The 18757-nt window shown below is 43.8% G+C and overlaps 1 protein-coding gene across 1 annotated transcript; it reads left to right on the forward strand.

Moving 5' to 3' along the window:
- Positions 1–1312: 1312 nt before the first annotated feature.
- Gcsh (glycine cleavage system protein H) lies at positions 1313–14891 on the forward strand. Its single transcript, XM_004842800.3, has 5 exons — positions 1313–1473; positions 4146–4225; positions 5655–5718; positions 13721–13852; positions 14280–14891. Exons 1-5 carry the CDS (start codon positions 1326–1328, stop codon positions 14375–14377), a joined length of 522 nt encoding a protein of 173 aa, XP_004842857.1. The 5' UTR covers positions 1313–1325; the 3' UTR covers positions 14378–14891.
- The last annotated feature ends 3866 nt before the right edge of the window (positions 14892–18757 follow it).

The raw sequence follows: 18757 nt of genomic DNA on the forward strand, positions 1-18757 counted from the left end.
TTATTCTTCCCACCAAATGAGCTAGTGCAGCCAACGTAGGTGCTTCAGGGCATTTGTCACCAGCTTGTGAGAAGACAGTGACACCGACAGAATGCTGACCTTATGAACGGCGCCAAGGTCTGGAGTGTGCAGCAGATCAGCGTGAGCCAGCAGGCACCCCGACCCGGGCGGGCAGCACAGCAAGCCTTCCTGCCACCTGCTGGCTACTCACGCTGTAAAATGCCTCCCCCTGCCCTCCTGGGTTAACGACTCCACCTTTCCAGTCTAGGAGGCCCGGGAGTGTCAGCTGCCAGAAAGGGGCTGGGAGCGGATTAAAAAGTCAGTGTTTGCACAGAGGCAAGGTCACAGCAAGGACTCCAGCCGCGGCGCTACGCACTGACCGGCGCACACGGGTCAGGGGCAGCTGGGCAACCTCTGGGCTCCCTGGGGGCCGAGGGCGCCTGGCTGAAGGCGGTTTTTACTCTAGTGATTTTTTGCTGCACGAATCTGTGGGGAAGGTGAGGTCTTCCCCGAACTGAATTCCCTCCTGGAATCCTGCATCTGGACAATGACTTGGGCTTTCTGGGAAGGCCCTGGTCTCAGGCAGGCGACTAAGCAAGGAAATGTCCACTCTGCCTCTCCACCTTCTGCCTCTTGGACATCCCCGCAGGAACCACTGTTCTGGTCCAGGGCGCACTGGGAAACTGCTCCAGACCCTGGAGCAAGTCCTGTCCCTCTGCACCTCTTGATTCCGTCTGTCCTATTTGGGGTCTCTCGGAATCTGTGAATACAGTGGGCTCCCGGACCGTTTTCAGTGTTTCAAATGTCAGGGGAACCGAGTGTGTCAGTGTGACTTCGGCCAACGACCACCTGCCATCTTCGGGTGGAAGGAATCCGGCGTGCGTGACCTTGGTGCTGGGCAGAAGGGCGGGATCGCATCCCGTAACAGGACCTCACGGCTCAACTGGCTCGCGAATGGGCGGCCCCAGCAGGGCGGTCCCTGCCCCAGGCTTTCTCACAGCCCTGGACGAGCGGAACTGCTGACTCAGCGTTTTCGCCCCGCCGCCCCGCCCCCGACCCCCAGGAGACCTTCTAGTCCCCACCCCTCGTCCGCCGGCCCCATCCGGGCCTCAGCTCTTGCACAAGTCCACGCCCCTTCGCGCGTCGCCCTTTCCGCGGCCAACCCCCCGCGCATTGCCCAATCAGGTTTCGCTCCCCCAGGGCTCCGCCCCCGCGACCCCGTGCAGCCGGCTCGCTCCGGCCCCGGTGCCCCGCCCCGCTCCGCCCCCGCCGGCCGGGTGGGCTAGGCGCGGCCCAGCGCGGCGACCCTCGGTACCCCTGTGAACATGGCGCTGCGAGTGGCCGGGAGCATGCGCGTCGCGGCCTGCAGCCTGCGTGCAGCCTCGGTGCCCTCCGCGCCCTGCCCGATTCAGCCCTGGCGGCTGCGGGCGGGAGCCGTGCGGTCGCTGTGCACCGGGACGGCTCTGCTCAAAGGTAAGAGCGCGGCACTTGGCCGCTACCATCCGGTCCCGGCCGCCCCCCCGCCCCGGGGACCCTTGCCCTGTGGCCGCCTGTCCCTAAGTGGCGCGAGAAGACCCGCGCGATCTCCGTTCTGCGTTTAAAAAGGAGCTGGGCGCGGAGGCCTGCGGGACCCCGGGGCGGGGGCGGTGCCGTCGGCCGGGGCCTGCCCCCACATGTGCGCTGTTCGCTGTCGCTGGGAAGCCACACGGGCTCGCTGAGGGTCTTTGTAACCTTAGCTCGTCTCTCCTTTGTGTGTGCTTCGAGATCCTAAATGCGGAGGCCTTAAGTTACTAAGTGGCCCTTCCTGAGAACTAGCTGGATTGAGCAGAAGCACTTTCTAGCATGAAAGCGCCGCAGAGATGTTTGCTAGTGAGAACAGGCAGGAGGTCGAAGACCTAGCTGTCTTTCCCCAAAACAGGTGAGGCAGTCTCCTGCATTCTTCGCAGTTCTGCTGGAGTCTTTTAATCACTGATGTGTCCCGGGGCTGCAAAGAGGCCTGATTTAAACGGACTGGAAATAACGGGGAGACACCCCGGAGCGGCTAGCCCTTTGGCGAGCCTTCAGCACAATCGAAGTAGAGAAACAGATTCCTTCCTGTGTAAATACTTGAGACACTACTTTTTGTAAGAATTCAGTCTGCTGACCTAGGGATATAGCTCAGTTCAAGGGTCCTAGATTCAGTCTCCAGAAGCACAAAAACAAAGAACAATAAAAAAATGGTTGCCTGCCAGTCACTTAGAGTTTGCTTAATGAAATGGCACACAGTTTTTCTTTATGGAACAAATTAATACTTATGTAATCATGTAGAGATATCACATATACTTATTGCATAAAAATAAGATTTTCCTGTCAGCTACATGTAAAGTTATTTGAAATTTTTCCATTTTATTTTACATATGTATTTTGTGGTACTAGGATTGAGGGCCTTAGAGCCGAGTCACATCTCAGCCTTTTGTATTTTTTATTTTGAGACAGGGTCCAACTTTGGATCTGTAGATCTGCAGGGCTGTTGTCTCCTTAAGTTCACTTGTTTTACATACCTTTTGGGAATTGCTGATCATTTTATTTATCCCAAAGTTTGAACATAACAACCTATTGCTCCTCTTCATTTAACAATATTCGCCTAGCTGTTTGTGACACTCACCCATTGCCAATTTGAATATGAGGGTAAATAAAGCATTTCTCACACAAGAATTTCAAGTCTGTGTGGGTTTTTGAAAAATCTCTTATCTGTTTGCATTTGTTAGTCATCTGGTGAAATACTGCCAAAATGTCAGTGCCCACGGTCACATAGTTTTTAACTGACGCATAATAATTGTACCTACCTATGGAGTACGGTGCACCTGGGCTTTGAAAGGCAGGCAGACCTTACTCCCAGCGTGCTTCATTGTCCTAGGAGCTGTGTGATCTCGGGCAAGTTAGTCAACTTCTCTGAACCTGTTTCCCCCCTCAGAAAAGTAGAGGTAGAGGGCCGGGGATTTAGCTCAGTGGTTCCGCTGCCTGCCCCCGAAGCGCAAGGTCCCAAGTTTGATCCCCGGTACCAAAAAAAGCAAAGTAGAGGTAGTAGAGGTAATGCCTCAGTTTGGGGATGAAATGAAATATTAGTGTAGAACATCAAATAAACAGTAAGAAAAACTGGCCAGCATTAATATAAAGTGTATTTTATCTAGTGACTGTGAAAGAAAGTGCAAAATTTTCATGAATTACAACTCCTGATTTTCTGAGGCCAAAAACCATGTTTTTCAGGGCCCAGTTAGAAAGTAATTATTTACCTAATCTGTCCGCTTTTTCCACTTGTTGGGCCAAGGGTTAAAGGAGAATTGTACTAAAACTGTCTTTAGCCTAAGTACCATGCCTAGTCAAGATGAGGATATCCAGACTTTGAAGTCAAGATGTATACTGTCCCCAGGCGTGATGGCATACACCTGTATTCCCAGTACTTGGGAGGCTGAGGCCGGAGGATCCCCACAGGTTCAAGGTCAGCCAGGGCTACATAGTGGGCTCAAGCGAACTACACAGTGAGATCCTGCTTCTCAAAGAAAGAAAGGCATACCATCTATTTTGCTCAGAATCTCCTTAGTCTTTGTGTGTGTGGTGCTGGGGACTGAGCTCAAGGCCTCACTTGTGCTAGGCGAGCACTCTACCACGTACTTACACTCCCAGGCTGTAGTCTTCCATTCTTTTTTCCTAGTCCTGGGCATTGAACTCAGGGCTTTCACACTGAGCTTACATCCCCAGCCCTTAAATTTTTTCACCCTAAAATAATTTTTTTTCCGGTGCTGGGGATCAAATTCAGGACTTTGTGCTTACGAGGCAGGCACAGTGCCACTGAGCTAAATCCCCAGCCCTTCTTTTAAATTTTGAAATAGGGTCCTCCATAGTCACTAAGTTGTTTAGGCTGGGTTCAAACTTTCCACCCTCCTGCCTTAGCTTCCCAAGTGCCGGGATTCTAGGCATGCACCACCATGCCCAGCTCAGATGTGCTGTCTTTACACTCAGGTCTTTGTTCTTTCCTGGGGAGGGTACTATTGAAAGGCAGTCTCAATAAATCCAATACTGGGGAAGTCTTAACCTTTTGATAGCAAGGACATGAAAGGGCTTGAAAGGAAGGAATGCTTTTCTGAAATACTGGTCTTCTGTTTTAGCGCGTAAATTCACAGAGAAACACGAATGGATAACAACAGAAAATGGTATTGGAACAGTAGGAATCAGCAACTTTGCACAGGTATCGAGTTGTCTTTAAGTATCTATGATAGTGTGCTCTCATATTATGTGGATTGCGTGAACCTTTTGGAAATTGTTTATTCAGTACAGTACTTTGGGCCCTTTTAAAGACCCCAGAGTCAGCTGGAGGTGAAACAACAAACTGTACATTAGTTAGGGCAGTGTGTGAGATTACAGAGATACTTGGCTAACAGTTAAAGTAGGAAGCACATCTAATTTAAGAACTGTTTTGTATCAAGCTCTTAAGAAGAAAAAGAGCAAGTAAAAAGGCTAGAATTTTGTGGGTGCAGTGCTGCCCAGGGGCCACCAACAAAGAAGAGGGGAACCTTGGACAGGCACAGAATATGTAACCCATATTTTCTCTGTTAATTCCCTTATCCTCACAGATCTCACACTGAGATATTGTTTAAAGAAAGTAAGAGGCTGGGGCTGGGGATTTAGCTCAGTGGCACCTCGCCTGCCTAGCAAGCTCAAGGAAGAGAAGGCTGAGGGGACAGAGGAGCGGGGCAGAGAAAAAAAAGTAGCAGGGCCAGTGATTTTCACCTAGGTGTGAGGGTGACTGAGGCAGGAGAGGGAAGAGGATGTTAACTGTTGGGAGGACAGGATCCCTGAGACATGTTGGATTCTAGGGTACTGAGGGTCAGCTACAGTGACATCTTCCTTACCATACCCGGGGACCCCCTGTGAGGCCCCGTGAAAGGTGTTTCGTGGAATATTGTGTAAGATGTTGTCCTGGACTCCTGGAGTTTATCTGCAATGGGAATCACGTACAGGGAAAGGACACAGTATGTGACACATGTCACCAGGGTGGGTGTGATTCACTCACCTGAGGTGAAGATCACTTCTGGAGTCAAGGTTGCCGTGTACAAGGCTGAGAAGAGTGGCTTGTAGAGCCGGAAAGGGGGACATCGGGAGTGCAGCGGGCGTCACTGCGATTGGAAACTGCAGAGGCAGAAGGCACGGTGTGTTAGTGTTCACCAGAGCTGCAGTCTTTTTGGGGCACAGGGTTCATGCCATGGGTCACTACAGCTTTGGGGCCATATCTGCCTAGTAGCCAGCTCCTAGAAATAGATACTCCATTTTTATTTTTTATTTTTGGTACTGGGGATCAAACTCAGGTCCTTGTGCTTGCGCAGCAGGCCGTGAAACCACTGAGCTAAATCCCTGGCCCCAAAATCAATAGTTCTGTATTTTTTTTGGCACTGGGGATAGAACTCAGGTCCTTGCGCTTGTGCAGCTGGCAGCGAAACCACTGAGCTAAATCCCCGGCCCGATACTCCATTTTTAAAGAGTTAAAGAGGAAAAACACAACACAGCTTCTCAAGTATAAAATATGGTCTAGATTACATGGGATTCGGTGTTTATCTTGTCCTGGTTTCCTGGAAGGATTAATTTGCCTTTTTAGAACTCTCTGTATTTTTGATTTTCAGGAAGCTTTGGGAGATGTTGTTTACTGTAGTCTGCCGGAAGTTGGGACAAAATTGAAAAAGCAAGGTGAGTATCTGTCTCATCTTAGAATGGCATGCATTTTCCTTGGTCTTGAAATGTGTTCCTTGTGCATTCGGGGTCAGTTTGAATGTTTTCAGTTCGGGAGATGGAATATTCAAATGAAAGTGTTTAACAGGAGTTTGTTATTCTCGTACAAGCTTTTGGTTCAAGGAAAACCATCAAGGACACGACCTCCTTCCTTTTCTTTCTTTTTGCTGTCAGAAGTTGGAAGTGGGGACAGCTTCTGGTCTTTGTTGCGAAGGAAAGTTCCCACTGGAAGTCTCTTGGCAGGTGCCTTCTTCCATGTCACTCTGGCCACTTTGTAAGGGATGATGGGATGGAGAATGAGTCGTTCAGACTTTAGAATGGAAGGTGTGAAGTACAGGGAAATCGCTAACTCCTCCCATCTCCCCTCTGCACATGGATGGATACTGTAATCTGTAACTGCTGAGGTCTGTTCAGTTTAACAAGTAAGGGCCTGGGGATTTGCCTCCGTGGTAGAGTGCTTGCCTAGCATGTGCAAGGCCCTGGGTTCTAATCCTACCACTGAAGAAAGAAAAATCTGCCTTTCTTTGTAGTAGATAGTAGAGAGTACCAAGAATTTACACTGGCATGAGTCAGAACCTAGTTTTTAAAATCCTGGCCCCACAGCTTATAAACTCTGCCAGTGCCGGGGATTTAGCTCAGTGGTTCCAGTGCCTGCCTTGCAAGCGCAAGGTCCCAAGTTCCATCCCTGGTAACAACAACAAAAAAACCCCCCAAAAACCCCACAAAACCTCTGCCACTTAAAGGAAATTAAAGTCTCTTCTATAAATGAAGATACCTACCTCCTACCTGTAGGAAATCTACTTCCTCTCCTATCTACCTGCAAAGATTAGTTAAATGAGACTAATGTCCAGCATAATGTAAGTGCTTAACAGATGTTAGCCTGCAGTACCAGGTATACTTTTCATTAGGTTTTTTCATCTTATTTATTTTTCTGGTACTTGGAATGAACCCAAGGTCTTTGTACTGAGCTATATCCCCAGCCCATTTATTTGTTTGCTTGTTTCTTTACTGAGACCCTGTCTCAGTAAGTTCCTAGGTGGGACTCCAGTTTGCAATCCTCCTCCCAGAGAACTGGGATTGTGGCATGCACCACCAAGCCTGTCTGTTATTAGTGACTTAACATATATGACATCTTGCAGTTTTTAAATTTTTGGTACAGGGGATCAAACTCAGGACTTTGCACTTGCCAGGCAGGCGCTGTGCCACTGAGCTACATCCCCAGCCCTGCAGAATTTAAGTATCTATTTTCTGAATTTTTTTGTAATACTGGGGATTGAACCTAGGACCCCTAGGATGCTAGGCCAGCATCTACCACTGAGCCACGTGCCCAGCCCTTCTTCAATTTTGAGACTGGATCTTTCCCAGTCTCCCTCACTCACTCTTCTGATCCTCCTGGTTCAGCCTCCTGGATTAGATATAAATATCATTTGACAGTATTTGACAAACTGCTTTTCTCCCATCACATCTCATGGGAACATGTCTTAATTTTCCTTTGCTTTCTTGTTGAAAACTTCACATTATTGCAGCTTTCATATTCAGGGGTATTAAGTTTTCTGTACATGTGAAGTTAGAGTTGAACTTCACTTTTCCTCCTACGTGTTGACTCATATGTCCAGCTCAATTTGTGGAAAAGCAGCTTACTTTGTTTTTTAAAACCTTTATTAGTACATATTTGCAGTTCATAATGATCACTTTCATTGTGGGGGGCTGGTAAATGTATCCTAATTCTTTTTACTTCTTCCCTCTGCTTCCTCTCCTCTCACACTCTAGACTGTTTAATGTTTATGCATTTTTGGTATAATGTTGGATAGAAGTGAGGTAGACATGCTTGCTTGTGCTCACCTAGGAGGGAGCATTTAGGGTTTCATCGCAGGCGTGATGCTAGCTGTGGGGTCTTTCACAGATGCTCGTTACCAGTTGAAGAGGCTCCTTCTGTTACTAAGACCTTTTATTACTAGATGAATTTTGTCAAGTTCATTTTCATCTGTTGAGGTCATATCTGGTTTCTTCTTCATTCTGTTTAATGTGATGAGCAAGACTGATGTTTTAAAGTTTGCTGGGCATGGTGGCACACACCTGTAACCGCAGCATTCTGGAGGCTGAGGCAAAAGGATCGCAGTGAGTTCAAGGCCAGCCTGCACTACACAGCGAGACCCCGTGTCCAAAAAAAGTAAGTCAGTCTGGTGTAGTGGCAGTATAGTAGCCAATGAGGTTTATCTGAGGCTTGAATATCACTAGCTGAAAAAAAAGTTTAATCATACATTAGTGGAATAAACTACTTTGCCTTGTCTATTTGTGGCTGGATTTGCTTTGGTTTAAAAACTTAAAATTATGTTCATGAAAAATGTCTGGGCTTTAATTTAGGGGTTTTTTTTGATACTGGGGATCGAACTCAGGTCCTTGCGCTTGTGCAGCAGGTGGCGAAACCACTGAGCTAAATCCCTGGCCCTGGGCTTTAATTTTTTTAAAACGGCTTTGTCAAATTTTGAAATCAGATTGGCCTCATAGAATTACTTAGGAAATACTTCCATCTCTTCTGAATGCATATGCAAGATTAGTTATTATTTCTTCCTTAAGTGCTTGATAACATTCACCATTGAAATCTGTCACTGGGGATTTGTGAGAAAGGTTTTTTCAGCAGGATATTTATTTATATTTTGGCTTTTTAGACAGGGTCTTGATATGTGGTTCAGGCCAGCCTTGACTATATACCTCGGGCCTCCTGAGTGCTGGGATTATAGGCCTGTGCTACTACCCCAGCTATGGGAAAGTTTTTCATAGACGTTTGAGATTATTCTTTAATAGACATAGCCCTCTTCAGATTTTCTGTACTCTTGTTTTTTCATTTGTTTTTATTTCTCGAGGCTGGCCTTAAACTCACTATGTAGCCCAGGAGCAGTGATCCCCCTGCCTCAGCCCCCTGAGCGCTACCACGTCTGGTTTTGATTTGCTGTTTTTGCAGCAGTTCTCTGTCATGTTTTCAAATTTGGCATGGAAGTGTTTATATCTGTCACTTACTAACCTTTCATAGCCATAGGTTCTGTAGAGAGGATCCCTTTTTCATTTCTTGATTTTGAGGGTAATTTGTTTTTTCTTTTTGGCAGGCTTGGGGGTTCGACCCCATACATGCTAGGCAAATGTTCTACCATGGACTATACCCCACCTTCTTTTCTTTTTCCCTTTTCTGGGTCAGGCTTGCTGTATAAATAACTTAAGTTTTTACTTTGTCAGTTCTCTTTACTTTCCACTTCATTAATTTCTGCTCAAATTTCTTATTACTTTCCTGCAACTTACCTAGATGCAATTTGCTTCTTGTTCCCAGCTTCTTCAGGTGTAAACCTGGGCTTTTGTTTAGTAGGTATGTTTTACTCATACTGTAAGTGCTGTCTTCCTTGGGGTAGGTGGCAGCTGCCATCTCAGTTCAGTTCTCCCACCTCAGAGGAGTCACTCGGGCTCTGCTCTGTGTGGACACTGTTCGGGATGATCAGAGACCAGGGGAGAGTTTATACACAGAGTTTTGTCTCCCTTTTGTCTTCATCCTTCCCAGGATTTCCCACTTGTCTTTCCAGTAGCTGTGGTGGTACGAAGACCAAGACTGGTCCCTCAAGGCAGTAAGAGAAAGACTTTCTCTCTGAATTCTGGCTGCCCTGCATGGTAGAGTGGTGACCCTCTAAAAAGCCTTTACCAGAAATCCCCAGAACTCACCAGTGCCAACCCTTCTTTCAAGGGTTTCTTCTCCGGAAATTGCCTGCTTTTATTTTCTGGCGTTTTTAAGAACCTGGGCCAGTGATTTGAAAACAATTGTTGTATATAAAATCAAATCTAACCTATTTCCTTTCAAGCACTTTTAGATCCCAAAATTCTGATGATGTAGTCTCATTATCATTAATTTCAAAGCATCTTCCAGTGTCCCTTAAGTTTTTTGGTTTGTTTCTGTACTGGGGATTGAACTCAGACCTTGCGCTCATGAGGCAGGGCCCGGCACCACTGAGCTAAATCCCTGGCCCTCCCTTAAGATTTCTTTGACTCATGAGTTAATTAGAAGTATGTTGTTCATTTATTTTTTATTCATTTTATTTTTATTTATTTTATCCCATCTCCCCCCAAGCCCCCTCCACTCCCTATGTACAAAAGCTTTCCATTTTTTCCTTCCATTTTCTTTTTTTCTTGTCCTTCCTTCCTTTCTCCCTCCCTCCTCCCTGTTCCCCTTCCCATTTGAACACTTTCTTCCCATTTCCCAAATTCTATTATACATCTCAGCCCATATTTTCACATTGTTTCTCACACTAGAGAGATAATGTGGTATTTAAACATATGTGTCGGATTTCACTTAAGAGTATGGCCTCAAGGTCCATTCGTTTAGCTATAAATGTCCGAAACTCATCCTTCTTTATGGCAGAGTAGTACTCCATTGTATTAAAAAAATCACATCTTACCTCAAAGAACTAGGGCTAGAGGTCCCATTTGACCCAGCTATTCCCCTGCTGGGTATCTTCCCAAAAGAATTAAAAGAATCATAGCACAAAAAAAAAAAGAAGAATCATACCACAGCGATATATGTGCACCCATGTTTATAGTGGCACAGTTTGTAATAGCTAAAGCTTAGAAACAGCCCAAGTGACCATCAACTGGAGACTGGATAAAGAAGATATGGTTTTTTTATAAAATGGAGTACTATTCAGCCATAAAGAATGAGAAACTAGAGACATTTATAGCTAAATGGATGCATATTGAGGCCATACTCTTAAGTGAAATGAATAGGACACACCTGTTAAAATACCGAATAGTATCTCATGTGAGAAACTGAAAGTGTAAATAAGGATGAAAATGATTAAAACGAATACTTGATAATTTGAAATAGGAAAAGGTCCAAAGGTGGAGGGGTAGCGGGAGGGGAAGGGGAAAGGGAAGAAAGGAAAGGAAAAATTATGAGAAAGAAGAAAAAAAAGGAAACAAAGTCTGTGTAAATAGGGAAGGGTGCTGGGGGTGAAGGGCGCATAGGTAATGGGGAAAAAAATAAGAACTCAGATACATCATGTTCAGGTACAAACACCCAATGATAAATGTAAATTTATTGTATACCTAAAATGTACCAATTAATAATAAAAAAAAAACCCCACATCTTCTTTGTCCACTTATCAGTTGATGGGCACTTGGGCTGTTTCCAAGGTTTAGCTATTACAGACTGTGCTGCTATAAACATGGGTGTGCAAATATAGCTGTGCTATGATGCTTTTAATTCTTTTGGGAAGATACCAAAAAGAGGTATAGCTGGGTCAAATGGAACCTCTAGTTTTAGTTTTCTGAGAAATCTACACAGATTTCCACAACGGTTGCACCAGTCTACACTCCCACCAGTGGTAGAGCAGGGTTCCTTTTTCCCTCCAGCCCCTCCAGCATGTTATTGGTTGATTTCGTGATAGCAGCCATTCTTTCTGGAGATGGAATCTCAGCATTGTTTTAGTTTGCATTTTACAAACGACCAGTGATGTTGAACATTTTTTAATAATTTATTTGCCACTTCTAATTCTTTATCTGAGAAGTGTCTTTATTTCAGATGCCCATTTTTGCACTGGGTCTTTAAATTGGGGGGGTCTGGGTTTTTTTATTTTAGTTCTTTATATATTCTAGATAATAGTTTTTCACCTGAATCGCTGGTAAAATGTTTTTCCTGCTCTGTGGGTTGTCTATTCACTCTGTTAGTGGTTTGTTTCTCTTGCTGTGCAAAAGCTTTGTGATAAGATGAGGTCCCAAGTTGTTGATTCTTTGTAGTATTTCCCATGCGGTCTGGGTTTTGTTCATGAAGACTTCGCCTGTTTCTATAGAAGTATGTTGTTTTATTCCCATATATTTAGAGCTTTTCTAATTCTGAATATTTTGTTGTTGACTTTTAACACATTCTGTCGGGTTCTAGGATGTTTTTGATTTTTTAGGAGCTCACTGAATTTAATGTGCAGCCCGAGCTGTCCTGAACTCAAAGTGATCCTCCTCTGCCTCAGCCCCTTCAGTGCTGGGCTTACAGACGTGCGCCCCCACACTCAGCACCTTCTATTTACCATTGAAGAACTCTTCGTTCCTTCCTGAGGTGGAAGTTAAGTCTGAGACAGTCTTTAGTCCAGATGTTCTGCAGAATGGCTTGCAGTGAAGATGGTGCTTTAGACTCATTCTTATCTGAAAATGCCTTTTTTGTGTTCTTTTTTATTTTTTTTGAGACAGGGTCTCATTATATGTACAGTCCAGGCGAAGCAATCCTGGCTCAGCCACCAGAATGCTAGGATTACAGGTGTTCGCCACCATGCCTGGCTTTGCATTTATTCTTGAAGGATATTCTTTCTATACATGAGATTCTAAATTGACAGGTTCTATCTCTCCTGCCCCAAGTCTTCCAAGTGTTGCTGACAGACCTGTTTTGCTGGTTGAGAATTCAGCGATCTTGCCTTTCTCTTGAACGTGTTATTTTCCTCTGAGTACGGAGTTTTTAAGCCCTTTGACTATGGCTTAAAACCACTCTGTAGATGTGGTTTTCTGTATGTTTACTCTGCTTGGGATTTGCTGAGCTCCTTGAACCTGTAAGTTGCTTTTCTTCACCAAAATTTGGAGATATTTTGGGTCATTATTTTTTCTTCTTTTTTTAAATCCCCTTCTTTCATCTCGGTAAGTTCAGTTCCATGTTAGTCAAGTCGTTGATGCATCCCTTGGGCCTGTAAGGTGACCTTGCAGTCTGTTTTGAGATGTGCTTATTTCAGTTGATCTTTCGTCACATTTCCTGGGTCTTCTGTTGTCCTCAGTCTGCTATTGATGCTATCTGCTGGATTTTTTTTTTATTTCGGAAATCAGACTTTCCATTTCTAGAGTGCTCATTTAAAATTTTTCATTGCAAGTAGTCCTCTATATGTCAACTCATTGTGATGATCTTTAAGTCTCTGAATATACTTTTTTTCCCCTGATAATAGGGACTGAACCTTGAGCCTTCACACTGAGCTATATGCCTAGCCCATTTTTATTTTTATTATTTGGTTTTTTTGAGACAAGGTCTTGCTGTGTATTACACGCTGCCCTTCAACTCACTGTGTATCCCAAGCTGGTCTCAAAACTCATGGGAATCCTCCTGCTTCAGCCTCCTGAGTGTTGGTATTATGGGTATGTGCCACTATGCCCAGCTTTTATTTTATTTTTGAGATAAGATCTCACTAAGTTGCCCAGGTTGCGCTTGAACTTGCCTTGTGATCCTCCTGCCTTAGCCTCCCACAACACTAGGATTACAGACATGTGTTAGCACAACTGGCTCTGAACAGACACTTATAATAACTACTTTAAGTTTTTCTGCTACTTCCAACACACAAGTCATTTTGGGATCTATTCCTGTTGAATTATTATTTTTCACCATGGTTCCGTTCTTTCTAGGATTTCAACCCTCGGTTTCCAGTCATTCTAGCAGCTCCACACTCCATCCTCTGAGCCCTCAGGCTGACTGTGGCTTTTTGCTTGAGTTGTAGTCTCCCCGTGCTCTTTGCACGGGCAGTGCTGTCAGGGGAGACATTGTGTAAGTGAAGATCATGACCAGTCGGTCATCTTCTTGCATGGATTGTATCCTGTTTTGATCACTATTCTAAACCTTCCTATACTTGTTTTTAATGTGTTGCTCAGGGTTTCTAATTATCAGTGGGAAGGTGGTCTGATTTCAGGTACTTCACCATTGCTAGCACCTCGTAAGAGTTTTGTTTTGTTGTTTTATCCCAAGCCACGGTGAGCTGAAGGGAAATTGAGTTGTACTGAACATAAGCACGTCTGGTGTTAAAGCACATCACCATTTGTTATTCACTGTGTCCAGAACAGTTTGAGGCACTTACAATTTTTTTTTTTTTTTTTTACTATATAAGAGGGGACCACTTCTTCATGCTTTGTATTTTCAAGTCATTCACTTGACTTTTAAATATTTTCTTGAATTTTCTCCATGTAGATGAGTTTGGTGCTTTGGAAAGCGTGAAAGCTGCCAGTGAACTCTATTCTCCTCTGTCAGGAGAAGTAACTGAAATTAATGAAGCACTTGCAGAACATCCAGGGCTTGTCAACAAATCTTGTTATGAAGAGGGTAAGTTGGCACTCACATTGTCCTTATTATAACTCACGGATATTTGCTAACTGCAATTTTCTCCAGTTCATGAATTCAGGCCCCAAAGGATTTTTAACTATCAGGGTAAGAAAGCCAATAAATGGCAAAATTAAGATTAGGTTGTGGTTTTCTTTTGCCTGCTACCTCAGCCTTCTAACTGTAATTAGTGTTTACATTGTTGGTGTGTATTTTATTAAAGAAAGACACCCCTGGCATAATATATTTGAGTCCCTTAATTTAAAGATTTAAACATCTGTTGTTTATGTCTATTACAACAGAAGAGTTAACTTATTTTTTGGCTATAATACTTTTCAACTGTGATAAATATTATTAATTCAATTCTTAGGGCTTGGATCTGACTTTTTAAAAACAAAACTGGAATGTAAGATTTTTGTTTTGGTTGCAGGCTGGCTGATCAAGATGACAGTGAGTGACCCTTCAGAACTAGATGAGCTCATGAGTGAAGAAGCATATGAGAAATACGTGAAATCTATTGAGGAGTGAAGTGGCACCCAAAATAAACTAGTGTGAAGTGACTTTTTCCAGCAGTGTCTGCAAATAGTGGTGGACAGAAGACCAGAGATAACAACTTTTAGCAGTTCTATAATGATGGAAAAGAAAGAAACCACTCTCATCGCTGCTCCTGGACGGAAATACCCCTTAACTCCCTAGTGATTGCAGATAAACACAATGTGCATCTTTTTGATATAAACTTTAGGATTTTTAGACTAGGCTGTAGGTTCTGATATTCAGAATTCACGAAATTATCCATGGTAAAAACTAGTTATGTAATTCAAGGATAACACTGTTATCATAAACCTTACAAAATACCTAACTTGCTTACATTTCTCCCTGGATTTGGGTCAAAATACTCAAGGGTGTGTCACTTGGACAGTGTCAGATGAAGACTGACACTTTCTTAATTTTGTAACAGACTGCATTGGCTGGGGCTGTTTCTATACAGTCAAGCAGCAGCTTTGCAACACAATAAGAAAAATAAAATATTCAATTACTTTAATGTTCTTTGTTTTGATGGTAATATTTCATTTAGTGACTCTAGTATTTGTGAAGATGTTAAAATTACCTTAAGGAAAACTCTTGCAGTGCTAGAGATCGAATACAGGGCCTCAAGTACATTCTACCACTGAGCTACTTCCCTGGCCCTAGAAAGGTGATGGGCTGCTTTTGGCAGTGGTGGGGATTGAGCCCAAGGGCTTGAGTGTGCTTGGCAACTGTTCCGCCACTGAGCAACATCTCTAAGCCATGACAGTGAAGGGTTTAGGAACATTTTCCTTTTAGTCTCAAATCCAGTTTTTCTTAGGTGAAAATCTAATTGCCTGATAGCATTCAGCATTCTGTCATCTTTAATATAATAAAAAATAAATGGTTGGCCTTTTCATCATGGTAGAAGAGGAAAAACAAAGGTGAAAGTTCTGATCAGCACAGCACTGGGAATTTTTTTTTTTTTTTTGGAGAGTCTTACCCCGTAGCCCAGGCCAGCCTAGAACTCACAACGATCCTCTTGGGTCAGCCGCCCAAGTGCTGCGATTGCAAATGTGCATAACCATGCCCTGAAACACCTGGAATTTTGAAGAATGTTAAACCACACTCAGGTTTCCACTGAAGGAATGGCAGTAGACACAGTGAAGTTTTTGAGTTTAGACAGAGAATTGGACAGTGATATTCTGTGCTGCCTAAGCACAGTTGCAGTGACAAGTGTGAAATATTTTCAGATGGCTGATGTCACTTACTTTAATGTTAGCCAAGTACATAGTGCTGATGGCAAGGTGGAAATGTGTGTGCAGTATTTAGAATACAGAACCAATTCCATTATCATTTCTTGTTTGGTTTTTTTTGAGACTTGCTATGTAGTTCAGGGTGGCCTTGAACTCACAATAGAGCCCAGTTAGCTTCAAATTCATTGTTATCTTCCTGCCTCAAGTCTGAATGCTGGGATTACAAGCACTCCACCTCTGGGAATTCCATTATTTCTATCATAGTACTAAAACTACAGGTTTTAGGTTTTTGTTTTATTTTTGCCTAATGCGTACTAGGCAGGAGCTCTACTGCTGAACTGTACCCCTGGCTCCCCAAATAGAGCCTTTGAAAGCCCTTCCAAATTGACTAAATCAGTGACATTTCAGCTCCCAGTGTTGGGTTTTAATGAAACCACTAGAGGGCGCCAGACAAGGCACTCTAGTACTGTGTACTTCAGTTCCAGACTCAACTCCTAGGCATATCAGAAATTCTTTTTCCCAATTTCTGCAGGTTTTTTCTAGGGCTGTTTAAAAATATAGCCCGCCTTCAGTTTTCTAACACAATGCTTCAAAAACTTAATGAGACTAGGGATGTAGGTCACTGGCAGAGCATTTGCCTAGTGTGTGAGGCCTGAGTTTTGGTCCCAGTACTACAATCAGTTAAGTGTGCTTTTCCTACTGTTTAACAGTCACTATTTCAGATCTAACTGCACACTCGTCTTCCATCCTGAGGCCCTTACTTTACAAAGATTAGATTTTTCTTCCCTGTGATGGGTTTACCACTGACCACCTACTTGTGTCTTTTTTCTTTCTTTAGATTTTTTTTTCTCTTAGATTTCAGGGGTTGTTGTTTTTTGTTTTTTTGTCTCCCTATGTAGTCCAGCCTGGCCTTGAACTCACTGTGCAGCTCAGGCTGGCCTTGAATTCTGAGGTAATCCTGCCTCAGCCTCCTGAGTGCTGGAATTACAGGTGTGCCACCATGCCTGTCCTAAATAGATTAGAGCAGTTTTTTGGTTTATAGCAAAACTGACCAAAAAGTGCAATTCCTATATATTCTTTGTCTTTCTCACAGTTTTTGTTTCTCAGATTCTTCTAGGCATATTCGTATCTTCCTGTTTCTGAAACAACTCACTAACGTTGTAGTTTCTGATGTCTTAACTCAAATCTATTTTTTATAAACATCACTAAACACTTTTTTTCCAATTTTTCTTTTTTTTTTTTTTAAATTGACAATCACTTTTGTTCCTTAACATTTATTTTTTTTCGGTACCAGGGACCAAACTCCAGGACCTTCCCTTTGTGAGGCAGGCGTGGTGCCACTGAGCTAAATCCCTGTCCCTGTCCCTTAACATTTCTGCACAATTATGCTTTCAGATTTTTACTGCTAGAGTTCAGCAATGATTACAGCAGATTTCAAACTAGGGCATGCAGGCACAAATAGTATGAAGGAAAATGGTTTCCAGATCTTTCAACTTCCACATGTACCTAAAAGAATTTGTTTTCAGTCCAATTTAATACTCATTTATTAAATCTTCGTTAAGACTTCGTAACTTCCCAAAAAACTGAGAAAGTAGCTTTATTTTTTGGTTTTCTGAGACAGGGTCTGGCTATGTAGTTCAGGCTGTCCTTGAACTATGTAGCCAAGGCTGGCCTCAAACTTAGGACGATCCTCCTGCCTCAGCCTCCTGAGTGCTAGAATTACAGGTGTGCACCACCATGCCTGGCACTTTATTACTTTTGGTTAATGATTATGTGAATTTTGCTGTGAAAATGTTTTTAAAAGAGTTTGAGACCTTGGTATAGCAAAACCCCTTTCATTTGCATCTTCATATTTATGCTAAGATAGCTCAACTGACTTCTATGAGAAAACTAGCATTATCTTTGACCATAAATATGTTAGAATAAACTTCTGTGGAGGAAGAATAAAAACAATTACAAATTTAAGGAGAAAAACAATGAAAATTATCCATCTTTTGTCTAGGTTATTCATTTATTTATTTATTTATTTTTGGTACCGGGGATCGAACTCCGGACCTTGTGCTGGCGAGGCAGGCACCGGAACCACTGAGCTAAATCCCCGGCCCTATTCATATATTTAAAAATAAATGTTTGCCGCGCCTACCTCACAAACTTAAGGCCCTGAGTTCAATCCCCGGTACCAAAAAATAAAAATAAATGCTGATGGGTACCAAGTCGTCATTGGACCTAATTTCTTTCATTACTTTTTTTTTTTGGTACCGGAGATTGAACTCAGGACATTGCGCTTTCGAGGCAGGCGGTGGCACCACTGGAGGCACCACCCGGCCCCTCTTTCATTACTTTTAAGAGTGACATAACATCGTTAAATGCCAATATTTGATACTCTGGATATTACATATTTTGCTACCATTCATGATGAAAATTTAATTTTTAACTAAAAAGTGCGATTTGGTATGTAGTTTTTAATAATTCTTTTTAGAAGTATGCAGGTATACCATTACTTCCAGGTTATGAAGTACATTAGCATACCAATAGGCATGTTTTTAAGTACACAAAACTACAAAATTAAACTGGGCAACACCACAGGTGTGCGGGGGGAGCTTGCAATAATGCATTTTCAGGGAGTTGGTGACATTAACGACGCAGGCTACTTTTTTTCATTTATATAAGGATGCCGATGCTCTAGTTCGCGGGCCAGAAGGTCCACAATGCTAGTGGGTACTGCCCCAGTGGACTAAGCGGGCACTGCAGCGTTAAAGTACAAAATACTGTCTCAGGGAGTTGTGGGCCTGCAGCACCCCAGCGCATCGCTTCTCTCGAGAGCATGGGCTACTCCACTCCGGAGACCTGTGGCCAGGCAGAAGGGACTGGACAGCCCCCCAGCAGCAGCAGCCGACCAGTGTCTCCGAAGCCCTGCTCTACCAGCTGTTGATGCGTGGGTCTTTGGCGGGAACCCGCTTCCGGGGTCCTGGACGAGCGGCACTGCCAAAGCTTACCTGGCGCAGCAGGATGGGCGCCTGAGAGCACTAGCGCAACCTCCGCAGGCCCCGAAGAGCCTGCTGGGAGCGGGGACCTCCCGGGGCTTTGTTGCTCGAGGCTAGTTACGTCCCTTCCGTGGCGCCTCTCAGCAGAACCGCCCCCAACGCAG

The sequence above is a fragment of the Heterocephalus glaber genome, unplaced genomic scaffold (genome assembly GCF_053883595.1).
Source record: "Heterocephalus glaber isolate CG9 unplaced genomic scaffold, H.glaber_assembly_v1.0 deba00000071, whole genome shotgun sequence".
NCBI classification, from domain to species: Eukaryota; Metazoa; Chordata; class Mammalia; order Rodentia; family Bathyergidae; genus Heterocephalus; species Heterocephalus glaber.